Source organism: Drosophila biarmipes, chromosome 2L, assembly GCF_025231255.1.
Source record: "Drosophila biarmipes strain raj3 chromosome 2L, RU_DBia_V1.1, whole genome shotgun sequence".
NCBI classification, from domain to species: domain Eukaryota; kingdom Metazoa; phylum Arthropoda; class Insecta; order Diptera; family Drosophilidae; genus Drosophila; species Drosophila biarmipes.
In genome coordinates this window covers 19,041,122-19,057,850 of record NC_066612.1, presented here as the reverse complement: position 1 = coordinate 19,057,850, position 16,729 = coordinate 19,041,122, and the positions used below count along the sequence as shown (strand labels likewise).

Genomic DNA, 16,729 nt, shown 5'->3' with positions numbered 1-16,729 from the left:
ATAGGCAACCGCAGCAACCTACAAAAGCCCATGTGTGCTGATGATGGTGACTATGATGATGATGATGACGGGAACGATGAAGGCGACGATGGAAGTTGATGGGGGAAAGGACAAATGCGAGGCAGTTTGCTTGACATGCTTAATGACAAAAGCCGGCCCAAAAATAGAAAGGACATTCTGATTTAATAACCTTTTCTTATCGCCATTGATCAGCCCATGTCGGCCAGTAATTCAGTCGATTATCAAACTAATTGCCAGTAGCTGGTGCAATTACGGCAACTGTTCTTTAATTGCAAATGCATACACAACGCGCTTAAGTGTGCCTCGACCACCCCCTTCGCAGTTGATTGACTTCTGATCTAATTGAATTTCGCACGCCCGGGAAATGCTTGCTCCTGGGCAAAGTTAAATCAATGGGGCACACTAAAATCTTGATTGGAATTTATGTGAGTCACTTGAAACTTTTAATTAAAGTGGGGGGCAAGGACACAAAGCTGGCTGGTGGAGCTTAAGAGAAACGAAATGAACTGAAATGATTTATGCACGGCAAAAGTAAGGAGAGACCTTGCCTGGACTTTTTAGGTGTAAGGCTTATTTAAATGGAATTGGACTTTAGTTCACTACTAAAGCCTTTTTTGGCTTTACTGAATATGTTTTAGAATATGCCAACTATTATTTGTATAGGCTACAGGTGTTTCGCAACGTGTAAGCTGTGTAAACAAGTTTCCAGAACTTTTGGCATTTTGTGAAACAAATAGTTGGGTTCACTTTGATTGGACTGCCTGTTTGAACGGTTTCTTGCTGAGTATTTTTATAAAATTTCACCTCCAGGCAAGAGTAGAACTCCAGTTTCAATTAACTGGAGTCCGCTCCCTCCCATGCCCCCTCCCATATTGATTTCCTTAAAAGTTCCTCACAGTCGTCTCCTTGGCAACTTCCTCTGTCCTAGTCTAGAATGCATTCACCCCGGGGCACTTGCGCCCTCGGTTTCCTGTGAAAACAGTGTGCCACGGTTGAGTAATGTGAATGGACCGTGGCCGCCCCCACAACGGCCCCTCCAACGGCCTCCTTCCAAGATCTATTGACTTTGCGCTACCTCTTAACGACGTCATCTGAAGTGAGTGCTGTGGCGCGTTGAACGCCGAGCGTTGAGCTACTTAATGACTTATCGCCGTCATTATGCCTCGCTGGCTGTGCGATTCAAAGTGACTTTTGGGCTGCAGCTAAGAAAGCGTAAAGTGAAAGAAGCTCGAGAGGCTTCCAGATGCCAGCCAAGTGCGGCCAAGCCGCCACGTTGCTAAGGCCCCGAACACTCTACTCATATTCGGAGATGATTCCGCCGAAAGAAAGAGTTCGAAGTGGGGCGGTGGCGGACGGGGACGTCGGCCTGCCTTTTCAAGAACCACACGTCACCCACATAAATTCAGCTGACAAGACCTCCCTTTCACTTTGCCTACGGCCTGAATGATATTAAGCATAAGCAAGGCAGAGCTCAAAAAGAAGGGATAATGCCGCGAAAAGAGTCGAAACTTGAATGCACTAGCAGGCTCTAGAGTGCTACTTGTTCTCCTTTATATTTATTTGGGTTGAAGGCGGAGCTAATTAAACTAGCTATCAGGGCTAAGATAAGTAATATAGATATGACCTTAAAGCTTTTATACTATGGAAAACGAAGTACTTATCTAAAGTTATCATGTTTTGAGGCTTTTAACCATGCTTTTAAATCAAAACATCGAGATTCTTAAGTAAATCAAGAGAATTCCAAATATAACTCTTTTTAGCTTTTTGTAAAAAAGTATATTCTAAGCTGCTTAAACTTATCCGTAATTTCGAACTTTTTCCCCAAATTAGGCAAAATGGTTGTGCATAATTTATGGAGCTTGGTCTCTTTGAACCCCAGAGATTTCTTTGTGCAGATTCATCGGACATGTAGCCCTCACCTGGCAGACAAAAAGTGGTCCATGCTGACGAAAATATCACACGAACCGACCTGCCACAAGGGAGTTCCGCGGACAACATCTACATGGCCCTGCGCTGGACTTGGGGAGTCTCTTTTTCTGCTGGAATGCAATTGCCGCCCCCTTTGATTGTCATGTAAATGGACTTTTTTCACTCCCATGACTCTTAAATAAATTGCTCCACTTGCGACCAGGAAGTGGCGGTGCTTGAGATGGGCGTGGCCTTTGAGGGCGTTACCGCTCCGAACATTTTGACACTCCATTTCATTTCAGTTAAAATTTTTCCACCAATCCCCCCATATTTTTCGCCACTGAATGTGTGGTCTTGGGTGATTGCCCAGACTACCACGCCCCCTCTTGGCTTCAGTCTCCTCTGATTTATTAATGAACTTTACGTGTAAACTGCAGTATTCTTTGGCTTTTCCTTTTGTCAGGCACTCGAGATTGCATAACAAATGGAAATGTATCTGGCAGATAAGAGATATCTAAGAGTCTAGATGCAACGTTTACTTATCTTTCGTTGGTACTTACGAAAAGTTGACTCAGTTACTTGCTTGGCTAAACACTTTTCTTTATTTTTCTAAGCTAGTTTACTTGTTTTCATCTTGTTTTCATACCTGCAAGTAGAAAGGAGAAAAAACAGAATGTTAATAAAGTCGGATTCAATTGCAGAGATTTTAAGAAAAAGGCAATTACAAGATGCATTTAAAGGCACCGCCCACGGAAACGAATTAAGGCAATCATAAATAAACGAGCCAAGGTCTGGCTGAGAATTCCCAAAATCAATGCCGAGCACGTTTGGCCAACTGCCGGGGCCCCAGAGCTCCAGATTCCAGATTCTGCTGCCCACACAGAGACGCCCATCTGCATCTGGCGCTGAACCAGAGTTTCCAGCAGGAGAAGGTAAGTACACACATACATCCGGGGAGCAGGGATCCGGCGCGGCGGCAATGGGAGATGCATGCCACGCTTGTTTATGGAGCACGAAAGGGTAACGTTGCCATTATTCGGAGCAAGCGCGAGCGATAAATTGCAGCAGATCTGTGACAAATAGCCTCGACCACGTGAAAGGCGAGAAGCAAAGGCAGCAATGATGGTGGGCAACCAAAAAAAAAGGAGCTTCGGGCGAGAAATGCAGCTGCCTTACAATTTGTAGGGTGTTTATATTTTAAAAATTGTTTAACTGTGTTTTTAAAAATATTGTTTTGAATATTTTAGCCCAATTAGAAACTCTTTTTGTGTTATATACCTATGAGTTAACTTTCTATAATTTCTATAATTTTATTAAGGTATAGGTGCCCATATAGGAGTTTAAATTAATCGAATAAAGGTTTAAAAAATTTTCAATATAACTTGCATTTCATAAATGTAACACTTTGTTATAAAACATATAGTTTAACATAACAATAAATGGTAATTGTTAAACCTGAATTATGAAGATTATGAAACTTCAAATCGTAATATTTTTCAGTGCCTTCAATTCTTTAATTTACTCAATAATGTGAGTTAAATCGATCTAATAACATAAAGGCTAGTGTTCAAAATAATACTATAGAATTAGCACAAAGTTCCACCTGGTAAGCAATCTTAAAATGATCGAATCATCCTCATGAAATTGCATCTGCCCAAGGCGATCTAAGCGCATCAAATCTTCACATAATAAAATCAATTTGGAGTACATTATTTTCGCATTGAAAAAATGAGGAAAATTCTGGTGCAGAGCAGAAAGAGTTGAAACTAATTTCGCGTTTATTGCAGACAGCGAAATGTGCGCAAATTACATGGATACCCAGCGAGCATAGGCGCAGCTATGGTGCGAATAAGAGGGGCACGAATGCTTTGTAGCTACAGATACAAAACGTACTGAAGAATGCAATTGTCCGATGGGGAAAAGCGGGCAGGGCGGGGGCGGTGTTTTCAGCTGGGGAGCGTGGCTAACAATTCAGAAGAATGCGAATGCGAGTGCTGCATCCACGGCGATGCCACACAAAAGGTGCCACGTAGAAAATTGCACAAGAATAGAACTAATTTAAACAACTTGCAGATATGCGGACCAAGGTTGCTCCGCCCAGGTTCAATCCCCCCGCCACCTGAGTAGCTGGTAATAAAAGTTATACAATGAAAAGTACACTAGCCCCGTCGAAATATCAATATGGGAGAAGCCTGTCTGTCGGCTTTTTTCAATTGCATTGTGCTCATGTTCGACGCGATAGATTGTATCTAATGGATGTTTCTGCCTGCAATTACCGCTCTTTTTAGTTCTTGCTATTTGATTGACGTAGGCGATGTGTCCGAACTCTCAGATGGATGGAAGAAGACTACCTAAACAGTAGCCAAAAGAAAGCCAAAAGTTGTTTCTCTTGACTTCAACTGGCGTTAAGATAAAGATAATTGCATTCCTGCTAACATTGACAGTGCTATTGGAACAAAGAAAACCAGATACAGATGGCCAGGTAAGAGCTATACAGTTGGGATAACTCTTTAAATGACTGCTGGCAGTGAAAAAATATCTTTTTATTTCCTGGAATCGAAACGGCCAAGAGACACCGAAAAGCGAAAAAGAAACTTTCAATCCATTCACTTTTTTGCGCCTGCTGCGTTTCGGGTCTTTCAGGCTCGTTATTCATGCATGCAAATCCTTGACTTTGTGCCTTAATTAAACAACAAAGAGCAATCGGAACGACCACTTGGTGACACATCTGGGGGGCAGATTCCCCGACCTCCGACCCCCTGTGACACACAAATGTACATACGTATGTATGCAAGCAAATTACCCACCAAACTGGAAAAGAAAAAGTGAACTGCGTAACTTTTTATGCCACCACAGTGCCAGTAACACCTGGTTTTGGCCGTATATGTTGACATTGTTATTTCGACTCTTGTTTCTCTATATTTTTATTTCTTTTCTTTCGAAGGTAGGAGGACACGGGAAGGTGGGCCCGAGAATCGTCATCGGGTTGTTAAGCTAAAGTCACGTTGGGCGCCAACCTCAAGGTTAAGAGGCGAAAGCCGCAACAGCAAACAAAGCACATCCAACCCGGAGACGATAAGCCCAGAGCAACAGCGACGACAACAGTATTTATACATATATTTACACACACCTAGGCGCCGGGTATCTGTTTACCACCAAGATGACACTTATTTGTGGAAACGAACGAGATTAAAAATTACCTCGAAGTGCAAATTTTTATAGCCACTCTCCTGTGATTAGGTAATGGCCATTTTTTATTTCGGAGAGGCACATTTTTAATGTTTTAAGATGGACTTGAGAACTTAACTCTTCATGGAACAAGCTTAAAAATTGTAGATTTTATGTCATCTTAATTTTTGAGTACAACGAAAAAAATACGCATAGAAGAGCAACTATAGTTACATACATTAATTTTGTACTACTGAATATCGTTTCGGCTTATATCGAAATTATTTAATTGAAATTTATTGGTTTAAGAAAACACTGCCCTCTTTTTTTTTGTTTCGGGTGTACTATACAATCTTAGTTAATGCATCCTGAAACGGAGAAAATTCGAAAAGAATAAAAAGTAATAAAATACCTTAATAAAAAAGCAGTAGAATTTTTACGATGCACTTAATTAATGTAAATGTCTGGAAAAAAATCATTAATTTATAGTTTATGTGTCCTGTTCAGTAAAAAAATCGAATAAAATAAATAAGCAAAATAGCCGCAATAAAAAAAGGACTGGCACTCTGCAACATTTTTACTAAAGTCCCCCAATCCCCAACCAAATTGATATCTTAGCCATATCCGTGGCACTCGGCAGATCTTCCTCCTAATTGCCATTACTAATCAAGAACCCTTTCACAAAACGCCCCACGATCCCAGTGATCCGACGGCCCATCCCAAGATTGTTCTAGATTTTCCTCAATTACCTCGCGCTTTTCCGCTTTTCACGCTGCGTCTGGCGGCTCTTTCCATGATTTGTGGCCGGGTTCGCTTTTAATTATTGCGATTATTGTGGCAACAATTTACAGTTTGCGAATGTTACGGCCGCGGCGGCCCAAGAGGCAGTTCAGAGGAGTGTGCTGCAGAGTGCTGCAGAAAGCAGAAATCAGAAATAATTTAGAGCGGAATGAATTGTCTGGAGAGCGGCAGCGAGAAATTGCAACCTGATAATTATAATGAGCCAATAATGACGACGGGCGGCGATAGAGTTGAGCAACGGACCCAGTGACATGACAACCTTGTTCTCTGCTATCCATTGAAACTGGATGTGGCTGAAATTCGATACGGGAAGTGAAGTGTGGATCCGAGCGGAGTCAAGCTCCGCTCAGCTATCTGTAACAATTGATCGCGGCCAGAAGATCCATAGCAGTACCACACTAAACTATTTCGATATTACAAATAAATCAGTTATAAGCACATTTTTCGTTGTAAATTCATATTCGTTAGATCAAGACAAAATAAAATGCTACCCCAGCGAAAAAGGCAAGTATATTATTCCTAATGATCGATTTAAATTTTAAATTCCTTAAGTGCCTTAAGGTTTATACCTACTACATACATATTTAGAGAGAAACATGCGCCAGGTATCTTTAAGGATCAATTAAATCTTGAGAGTTTTTGCACACGAATGTATCTAACATATCTAACAATTTTTTTTTTGGGTTCCGCGAATGCATCGTAGAAAACATTAGGCTGATGGAAGTTCTTAAATGACTTCATAACAATTTGTTTTTCAAGTCTTCTATACACAACCCATTTGCAGATATAATTGGATGTTTTGACTTTCCTTCGAGCAGGTCCGCCAGAGTTCTTCAGCTATCTTTTCAGGTTGGCAGGGCCCTGTTTCGGAGCAATCTTAGCTTGGTTCTGGGCCACGGCACGTGCACTGGAAACGGCATTCGAGCACTTGAGCGGAACATGTCGGAGAAAATTGCAACACGGACTTTTGCCTAATAGAATTCGAACTCAATGTGTCAGTTGTTAGTCTCGTCTGCAGCAGTCGAGGCGGAAACGACAGCAAAATGTTGGCCAAAGCAAATGAAATGGGAAATTCCGTAGCTATTGATAGAAACAAATGCCGGGGAGTTTATAAAAGTTTAACAGTGACCCACCTTCGGTTGTTTGACATGCTTAAACAGATTGTGTGGCAGTCTAAAGAGAAGGAATACAAATGAAGACGAGCAGCTGCACAAGCAGTATGCAAATATTATCTTTTTACAAGAACATCAGAGCGTCTTCAAGGGGTATTTTTCTAATATAATGAAATAACGAGCGGGAAAAATAGCAAACTAGAAAGCGTAAGACAAGTAACCCCCTCTGGCCTTTCTCGCCAGCAATTGCTGCGGAAGCAAAAGATTTTGGCCTGCAACAAAAGGACGTGACTGGAGGGAAGACCCGGGGGTCGCAGTGGGGGGCTCGGGGCTTTACCAAAATTGGGGAAAAGGAGGTGACTAGTAGGGAGTTCGGAAGGGGTCTACGCCACTGACACGTACTAACGAGCGACGCCTGACAGCTCGCCGAGAGCCTCATCGTCCCGCTCGACGATGCTTAAAACTTAATTTGAAGCAACAAAGACAGAGGTCTTTCAGTTTTGGGGTAGAAAAGGGGGAGAGGCACACTGCGTCATTATGCAATGCCATGTGGAAGGCTTATGTAATGAGTGCGGTTCGGAGAGCGTTTGAAAAATAGTCGGGGAGTCTCCTGTCAGCAGAAGATTACTGAGCGACCCGGGTGCGAGAAATAAGACGTGTCGAGCCCGGCCATATGAAACCTCTTACTGACCCATTTACTGGAAAGCTCCCAAGTATTTATGCACTTTGCTCACTGCAAACAGCGATACTCAGACAGACCACAATCCAATAACCACAGACGGCAGCAAATAACTTGTTGTGTTAACGAAAATAGGTTCTAGTCAGTTTCTTGGGAAAGGCCCATAAACAGCAAACACTATCTTTCAATGTGAAGATAGTAAAATATTGAGTGAAGATTGCGAAGTGCTTAAGGTCATGTACATCTTAAAATTGTTTTTAGATATTAGGTACCCTACAAAAGTCCATTTAAAAAATTATGTATTCGAGTTAATTAAAATAAACATACAATGTGGGAACTTTGATAAGTTTGCCAATCTTCTTTTAAATTTTATTCATGTGTACTTATAATATTCACCAATAAGCTATAGAAGGGTTTTTAATAAGATATTTACCCATATGTAGATTGCCACCCATCCCCCTTCAACTGAATTAATTTACGGGCAGCCAGCCCCGCTAATTCAGTTGCCCGTGAGGAAAGGGCCTCCGACCTTGGGCCAGGTCAGCTTACACGTGCGACCGACAGATGTACTCCGGAGCACACACATATGCCAACTTATGGTTATGGGAATTAGTTGTTGGAGCAGGCATTAGCTCCCAGCCCCAAATCTCCTTGCTTTGCGTGTTGCCAAAAAAGAAAAGGGAAAATGGGAGAACAGAAACTCAAGCGAAATGAAATATGTATGTGGAGTACGTTTCGAGCATGGAATTTAGGCAGTTCAAGTGGGTAAGGGGTAGCACAAATGAAAGTCCTTGTTGGCGTGTAAAAAGAAAGCCGGAAAAACGCAAAAGCTAAGTCTCGAGAACGTGTGGCGAAGGCAAGACACCGTTTTTTTTTGCCTTGGCCAGAAGCCAGAGAAAATAAAGGCCAGGACATCGTGCCACCGTAAGGTTGAGGTGCAGGCACCACCCGGCAACTGGGAAACCGGAGCCTGGCGTTTTTATTCTCTTATAAAAATATATCTCCAACCGCCAGCGTTGACAAACCAAATACCAAGCAAAGTCAGGCGTAGGATGTTATGTCTTTGATTCTCGCTGAGATAGGGAAACAAAGCTGAGCAGGATGCAGGACGCAGGAAGCAGGAAACGGAGAAGGTAACCAAGTCACGGTCGGAGGTTAAATGTTGACAATCTGTTTAGCAAATCCGGCAGCAAAATGAAACAGCCTGTAAGCCCCAGCACAAAAATCAATTTACAGAAAAACTTTTTTTGCAGCTTGAGGTCAAGGATTGTGTAAGCGAATTGGGAACTTAAAAAGGAGGTTCTTTTACCAAATTTTTGAGGTTTCTTCGGCAGGAATTCTATAAAACCCAAACCGAACGCATCGATTAAATGAATTAATTAAGTTCCACACATTTGTTAAATTTAAGTGATTGCCAAAAATCCAGGGATCATTGCGATGCAGCATTAACAGTGTTTAAAGCCCGGAAGAGCCAAGGAACTCGAAACCCGGGGTAACCAACATAAAAAGCATTCTCGGTCCCAGAAGTTATTCCACCGCACCGAACCCGCCGACCCCGTCCATTTCCTGCAGCTCGGTTGCCATAGCGCAGTGCTTTTTCCTCCACTTCTTTTGTCGTTTATTAATTTAACAAGTGCTGGCCATTTGCTTTTTAATGAACAGGGCGACACAGTTTTGTGTCTTTATGTATTTCAGCGAGTGACAAGGAGAAGAGCGAATACAAATAACATACACTGCAAAGAATACTTCAGGAAATGGATGTTCTTTGCGCAACTAAAAAAACTTGTTTAAATATTCCACGAAAATGTACATGTTTTAACCGGGTTATGCAAATTTTAGTACAGTATAATAGTTAATACACTGAAAATTGGAAGACTTTCTAGTATAAGTAAATGAAAGTGTACTTACTGTCCAAATGCCTTCATATTTTTATACTACATGGACAAGAGTAGAGATTAGAAGACTTTTTAGATACCAAATTAGTGATGTTCCTCATTATAATTTTCTCTCAGTGTCCGTACAATGTACATGCATTTATGAATATAAATGCAAAAGGCGGGAGGTAAAAAATTAACAGCAAGCCCAAAGAGGAATGGGCATGAAAGTATCTAGAGCCGTTACAACGGAAGTTTTCTAATGTATCTACTGGGTGCTTTTTTGCTTGGCTTTTGCAATCGCTTGAGATGCTTTTGTTGCTCGGAATTGTTCTTGCAATGTATTTGATGTAAGCGGATACACGACGGCTGCAAAAACATTAGGCAACAGCAAAGGAAAACAACGAGCGCGGCATGACAATGTTTAAAGTCTGCTACTAAAGTTGGTTACTATTGGAAAAGCAAAGCGACGGCCGAAGCGAACCGGACCACACACTAAGTTACCCCTGGCCACTCTCAGCCGGCAAAATTAAAACAAAGAAGATCGGTTCCCCCATCGTCATGACAATAACCCAGTTAAGCAGCGAGTTAAATTGTGATTAACTGCCAAAGACAAGGCACTCAGAAGTCGTCCAAAGGCAGGCCGTGCACACTACCCACAACGGCGGCGGTGTGAACGGAATTTAATGAGCCCGGCCAAAAGAGAAAGTCGTCTACCCCTTTTCTCCGCCAGCTGGCTGAGAAGGGAACTGCATCGAAGGTACGAGGCAACATAATGCGTGCCATGACTAGAAACAATTTATAATGCGGGCTGCAGTTGGCTTGGCTCCGGAGACCGAATCCGCATCCGAATCGAAACTGGGCCTCTGTCCCCTCCCCACGACACTTTTCTTTTCCCTTCACTGACTTTGCACTCCAACTCCAGCTCCGGCTCCACTCAATCATTAACAGTCATGGACGCAAATTGCTCAGCCATTCAGGCTTAGATTCCCCACTCCTCCTCCCCCTCCTCCGCTCGGTTGGGATGGAAAACTTTCGCGCATAAATTAGGCTAATATATCTCTAACGAAAAGGTAGAGCGGCAGAAATAGTGCAGTCCGGAGATTACAGTGTTTAGCAGCGAGGGAGGTCAGGATCTGTACCTTGTGCCAATGATAGCCACAAAGTGGAGGTCCCTCCAGGGGATGGAGTTGGTGTTCCTAGTTGGTTGGCCTAGCAGCTGGGATTTTGCGGTAATTTAGATTGCTGGCCCAATGCAGTGGGTGCCTCCGGGGGAGCACTGTTCAAGCACTTTGCTGGGGTTTTAATGTGCCCGCTAAGCCAACGAATTTTGCCAGAATAAAGAGTTATCGAGGTCACTGATAAGTGCATAATCGCAGCCCGGGAACATCGCAAAATGAAAAATCTTCTCTAAAGTAATGCCCTTCTCATTAAATATTCCTATGTAAACGCTTTTTCCAATTCTCGAAACATGCCAAATAATAATATTCGAAAATTCACCGAACTGCTTTATTTCAAAGGGGTTCAGATATATGAACACTGTTAACTAAACTGAAAGTTGAACTGCTTATGTTAATAAGAAAAATACCGATCCAAATTCATTGGATATTAGAGAAACCTAAATATATAGAAATTATGACACACAGAAATTTATAAATAATATTCTCAGAACTCAGCTTTAAACAAAGGCTAGAAGTATTCAACCAAAGAATATCACAATGGAATATGGAATATATATGACGTATATACCGAAATGGTTGATAAGAGAAGAAACTCTATGTACCACTCATTGTAGGTCGAATATCATATAGCTATAGACCAGTATTCTTATGAAATATTTAATGCTAATTCTGCGAGAACGAAAGCTATCCTCATCCCTAGCATATTTTCTCACTACTCCCGCCAAGGTATTTCCAACCTGAAAGGGAGTTGCCCGACACCTATTGTTCTCGGCTGCCCTGGCACTCTGCCTTATCCATAATCTAAGACCCTTGGAGCACCTGCAGTGCACAAACACACACACACGGGGTCTTCAATTATTTCATTTCGTTTATGCCAAGGTAAGTAGAATTTTGCCGAGCGCCGCCAGTGGCCATAAATCGTTGAGCAACTTGCTCGACCTTCTCCTCGTCGTCGGAGGACCTCAAACATGCCTCCATTGGCAGGGGGGACACTTTGCCCGGGGGCAAACAAGAATGTTCTTATGCAATCAGGGCACTTCACTCCGCTTCACTGGTTCGATGGTTCCTCGATGCTTCGACTATGGCTCACTTACGTGGAATACAGTCCAGAAAAGACGCCCACATGTCGGACAAGATGGCAGGCCCCTTTGCACCCACACCCACACCCTTGATTTCCATTCAGACAAGGTCGATTCGAATTTTTTCGCTTTTCTCCTACAAGGATCATTTAAAAAGTGAAGTGAGGAGGCGAAAAACTTGCTCCACATGCATAAATAAATGGCCACAGACTCGACGTGAAGCGGTCCAAGCCGGGCCAAAGGGATTGGGTTGGCCAAATGCATTGGATTTCCGACATGGGAGCCACCTACCAAAAACAACCAGCTTTAGTTGCGAGAACCAACCCCGCTGGAGATAGGAAAAACGAAACTGAAGACAGGAAATTTGTTTCGCGTTGGAAGCGCTCCTTAAAAAACGGAATAGAAAGCATAAAACAAAAATGAGCTTAGCGAAAATGTTGCGGAAATATGAAAAAGACGGAGGCGGGCAGATTTGGAAAAGATTATAAAGTGTTGGGGCAAAAACTTAGACCGAAAAGTTTTCTTTCAAAACGGAAGCCAGTGTTTTGCGGCTTAGAAACAATGTTCAGCTTAGGGCAAATTTCAAATTGGGAAGGAAATGGGTTCGGACTTATAAACAAGCTACAGAGTACAGTAATTGTCTGCAATTAAATTTCACTATTTCACACAGTAAACTACATTTTAACACCGATTTCAAACGGAATTAGAACAAATGCCTAAACAAATGCTCAACACCGCAGTTTGAGAGTTTTAATGGGTCCATAAAACCATAGCCAACCGAAGGCAATTGAAAAACTTTCCCACAGGCCACATTTAACTACCTCCAGAAACGAGAATAAAAATAAAAACAATCAATTGCACAAAGAGAGAAAAATGATAAACGATGCAAGCCACTTTTGAGAGAGTGAAAACTGTTGGGGCAGCCGCAGAAAAGTTCCGGCTGGTTTGCAGCCAAAAGAAAACTTTACATTACAACTCTGTGAAATTCACACAATTATTAAAAGGAAAGAGGTGGAAAAACAGCCGAACAGCCAAACAGCCAAACAAAGAGGAAAACACGTTCACAAATGGTAAGGTTGAACACAATGACATTGACGACTACATTTTCCCGCTAAAAGTTTTCACAGAAAAGAAATTGAAGACTTTCTACGACGGCGACTATTTATTCTATGGTTGCAATTAAAAGCAAGCAAGGTGAGAGCAAGAGCAAAAACTGCAACTTTTCCCGGTCATTAAAAGTAAAATAGAAATACTTTTACTACCCAGAGAAGAGCTTTAAGCGGATTTTTGCTTCTGAATCAATGCATACTTAATCTATAAAAAACGTGTAACATTGATAGGGAATTATTGAAAATAAAAAACCAAATCGAAATCCAACAGTTGAGCGAGCTTGGTTTGCATGAATGGGTCTAGCAATTTTACTAAATAAAAATTTCATGAGTGCAATCCCAAAGCCAAAATCTTTATCAAATTTAAAAGAGTTTCTGGACAGGGAAAAAGGAGAGAGAATTAAATCTACGAACTTGTGTCTTATAAAGTTAACATATTCTAATAAAAGCATAACCCTTAAACATTCATTGGTTGATTTAATAAAAGCAAGGTTCCAAAATGTTATCACAGTCAATAAATGCGAAATAAGGGTTTATATAAGTACAATATGAGATTACAATTTGCCGCACTATTTAAGAGGAATTACAAGTGTCACAAAATGGTAAACAACTTAACTAGCGTTAAACAACTTTTAAGTACAAACATCTGATCAAAGAACAATCATATCATAAAGTAAACATGCTTTATTACTAGAAGATGGGAAATCTATTTTTAAAAGGTAATTAACTCGTAGAATCCGAAAATGTTTGTTATTTTTATTAACTGTTAGGAGTATATTCAAGTCATTTATCTTCGTTTACTAAATTCAACCAAATTCAATATTTTAATTCCAATAATATAAATCGAAAAAAGATCTCGGTGAGGTGCAAACAGAACTTAGCGCCTTTCGCAAAACATTTATCGCCGGCAAAACCCAGTTTTTTTACTTAACCGAAAGCAAACTCATTAGGTAATGTGCCAACATAGTGGGCATTACCAAACACCATCTGCGCTTATTTGTTTATTTTTAAACGCGGACAGACAAACCAGCTAGCTGCAAAAACCAAACCAAAAGGAGAACAAAGTGGAAAAACGGACAAGAAGTACGAACGTCTGTGTTCTTCATTCATTCCGTCAGCTGTAAGAGGAACTCCAATCAGCAATACCCAGCCTTGAGGAGAGCTTTCGGGTTTCTGGTTTTTCAGATTCCGTTTCTGTTTTTCAGCTGGGCCGCACAATTACCAGGCAGAATTTATGGCTGAACCGTCGCGCTGTAAATCTGTAAGTAGCCATAGACAAGGTTCGCATCGCCTAATGCGATTTGAGCCTCTTCCCCAGCCCCCTCCTGCTCGTCCTCCACCGGACTACTGCAACTTTATGACATTAGTTTTGGTTGTGGTTTGGGCCGAAAAGGGGGAAAAACATAGACACAGACACGGACACAGGCTCAGACCTTCCTCCGGCAGAATGGTTCATCAATTTTCTGTGCGTTTTGGGGCAGCAGATGCTGCGGTCTGCGTTTGCGGCATCGTTAGCTGCATCCAACTGATCGATTCTATTGATCGATGAGCTGCTTTCAGCCACTAAATCATTGTAATTTTCACACGCTTTGCCGGCTCTGTCAGGAAAAAGCCATGGGACGACAGGAGAAAAGGCCCCCCGGAGCGACTGGACCCATTTACTACGGTTTTTATAAGCGGATAATGTTTATGGTCGCGTTGGTTCTTAGGAAAATATGTTCTTTGCATAATAATATTATATTACCATTTATGCCGCCACCTGTTTATGCCTTCATCATCTCAGGATGTACATATACATTTTCATCTCCTTGGAAAATCATTTTTCACTACCCGATTTTTAAAGTTTTGCCTTTGGAGAAGCGCAAGTGCTAACTATCCCTTATCCCAACTCATTCGTTTCATATCAAACTATTATTTCCTCCACACTTCGAATTGCGCCAACTGGCTTAACTGGTTTCTGACCAAAATTTCTATACTTATCATTATTTGCCATTATTAGCGTCATCCAACGCCTCATCAAACTCCAACGGAGACGAAAAACAAATAGGCTACAACAACGAGCAATATAAGCACTCCAACCCAGTGTACTAGCTACGATTTTAGAAATTATTTGTACGCCCAAACACTGAAAAAAGCGAAACCCCGTGCATGTTGTGAGGTGGAGAAAAAAATCAATCACTTTCACTGCCGGCCAAGAGAGTTTGTCATAGTCGAGTTTCTGGCCGGGTCTAGTCCGGGGTCTCCCTCCCATCTTCGCTCGGCCCCCGACAATTTTATTGCTGCTTTTCACCCATTTACGCCGAGCCGATCTCTACACGTACCGAAATCAGCAACAGCAGCAGGCAAAACGAAGAAAAAGGTTTAGCCGAGCCAACAACAACGAAACTCGTTTCGCTTTTTGCAAATGCAATAAGATACAAAGTTTGGCGGACGGAAAAAATATAGACCAGCGGACTTAATGCTCTTTCGGGGGCTTGACTGACTAGTTGTACACATTTCGGTCAAATGCGATTTGATAACAAGTCAGCTGTTTGGCAAAAAGAAAGTTTAGTGCAAGGTACACGAGTATTTGATTATGGGCTTACACTACATTAATAATATATTCTCCTCTAAGATGGAGAAAAGGCTTTTGGTAAATATTATAAAATTATTGTTACAACAATCGACCCCTTTATAGGGAAATCCATACACCCGCATGGGGCACCAAAACGATTCTACTTGAGCGTTCAGTGAACTCACGATTGGTCGCCAGTTGCATCCGTCTCCTTCCAAGCCGAATACTTTTTGTCAAAACTGTCAAGTCAAAAGTTCAAAACGAGAAAAATGTTAAACGGCCCAGAATGGAGTCTATGGCGCAATGGGCTTCCGAGAACCGGGGTCTACAGCAGCCCAAAACTGCGGGGTCTTGACGTCTAGCGGCTTCTTCTTCCGTCTCTTTCTCAGTGTTTGTTGCCTGTTTGCCAGTTTCTTCTTCTTGGCCCGCTTTAAAACGCAGCTCAGAGAAGTTTTCGAGTTAATGGCCACTTTGCTCATTATAAGCCAACTAAAACTGACTGGGGCCCAAACTCTTTGTGGTTTGTGCGGTTCTTTCGGTTCTTTTGGCAGACGCTGGATGCTACTCACTTTTTGTGGGAGGAATTCCGTCTTCTTTCAAACACCGCGGCCTGCGGGCGCTTTCAATGCTCACAAATTTTAATCTACTTGATGCCAAAAGCCCCTCAAAGTTAGCGGCCACAAAACCCAGCGCGTCGGGAAAATTAAATAAAAAACTAACTGGAAAGACTTAACGAACGGTGTAAAGAAATTCAACACAGCCCTGCCTTTAAATTCTACAAAATAATCCCTGAATATAAATAGTTTTATTAACTGCAATACAAATATAAATTAAATACAAGCTTCAACGTACATTTTGCAAAATATAAATCACTAGTAAAGTAATACATTCGCTTATCACTTTGACATGTTTGCATTCATTGTTCAATGAAAAGTGTAATAATAAATTTTGAAATAAACGTCTGACTCATGAAATCATGGCTGAGTTCGAACAAAAAGCCACCTCCCCCATTTGGTAATTCGTTTCATTAGGCACATTCTCTGTCTTATCGCACCTTAGTGGCGGGAAAGAGGCCATGAAAAATCGCATAAAAATAATGTGTGATTTATAAAACAAATGGTCATTCGGCACTAAATTTAAGAGCCCCTCCAGCGGTGGCGTATGCGCGATAATTGTGGGAAAGGTTCGGCTAGGTCCCCGAAATTCTGGGCACTCCCAGCCAGAGCCGGCCAATCGACAATTA

General features: G+C 41.8%; 1 protein-coding gene across 2 annotated transcripts in view; it reads right to left on the bottom strand.

Moving 5' to 3' along the window:
* LOC108033887 (carbohydrate sulfotransferase 4) overlaps positions 1 to 16,729 on the bottom strand; it is a 29,696-nt gene that overhangs the window by 8,336 nt on the left and 4,631 nt on the right. The window contains exon 2 of one of the 2 annotated variants that reach the window (XM_017108534.3): positions 2,328 to 2,575. The exons of the other annotated variant lie outside the window; for it this stretch is intronic. Within the exon in view, the coding sequence (XP_016964023.1) occupies positions 2,539 to 2,575 (37 nt within the window). The 3' untranslated portion in view covers positions 2,328 to 2,538. Of the gene's footprint in view, positions 1 to 2,327; positions 2,576 to 16,729 lie in introns of those variants that run through there. 2 annotated transcript variants of the gene reach the window in all.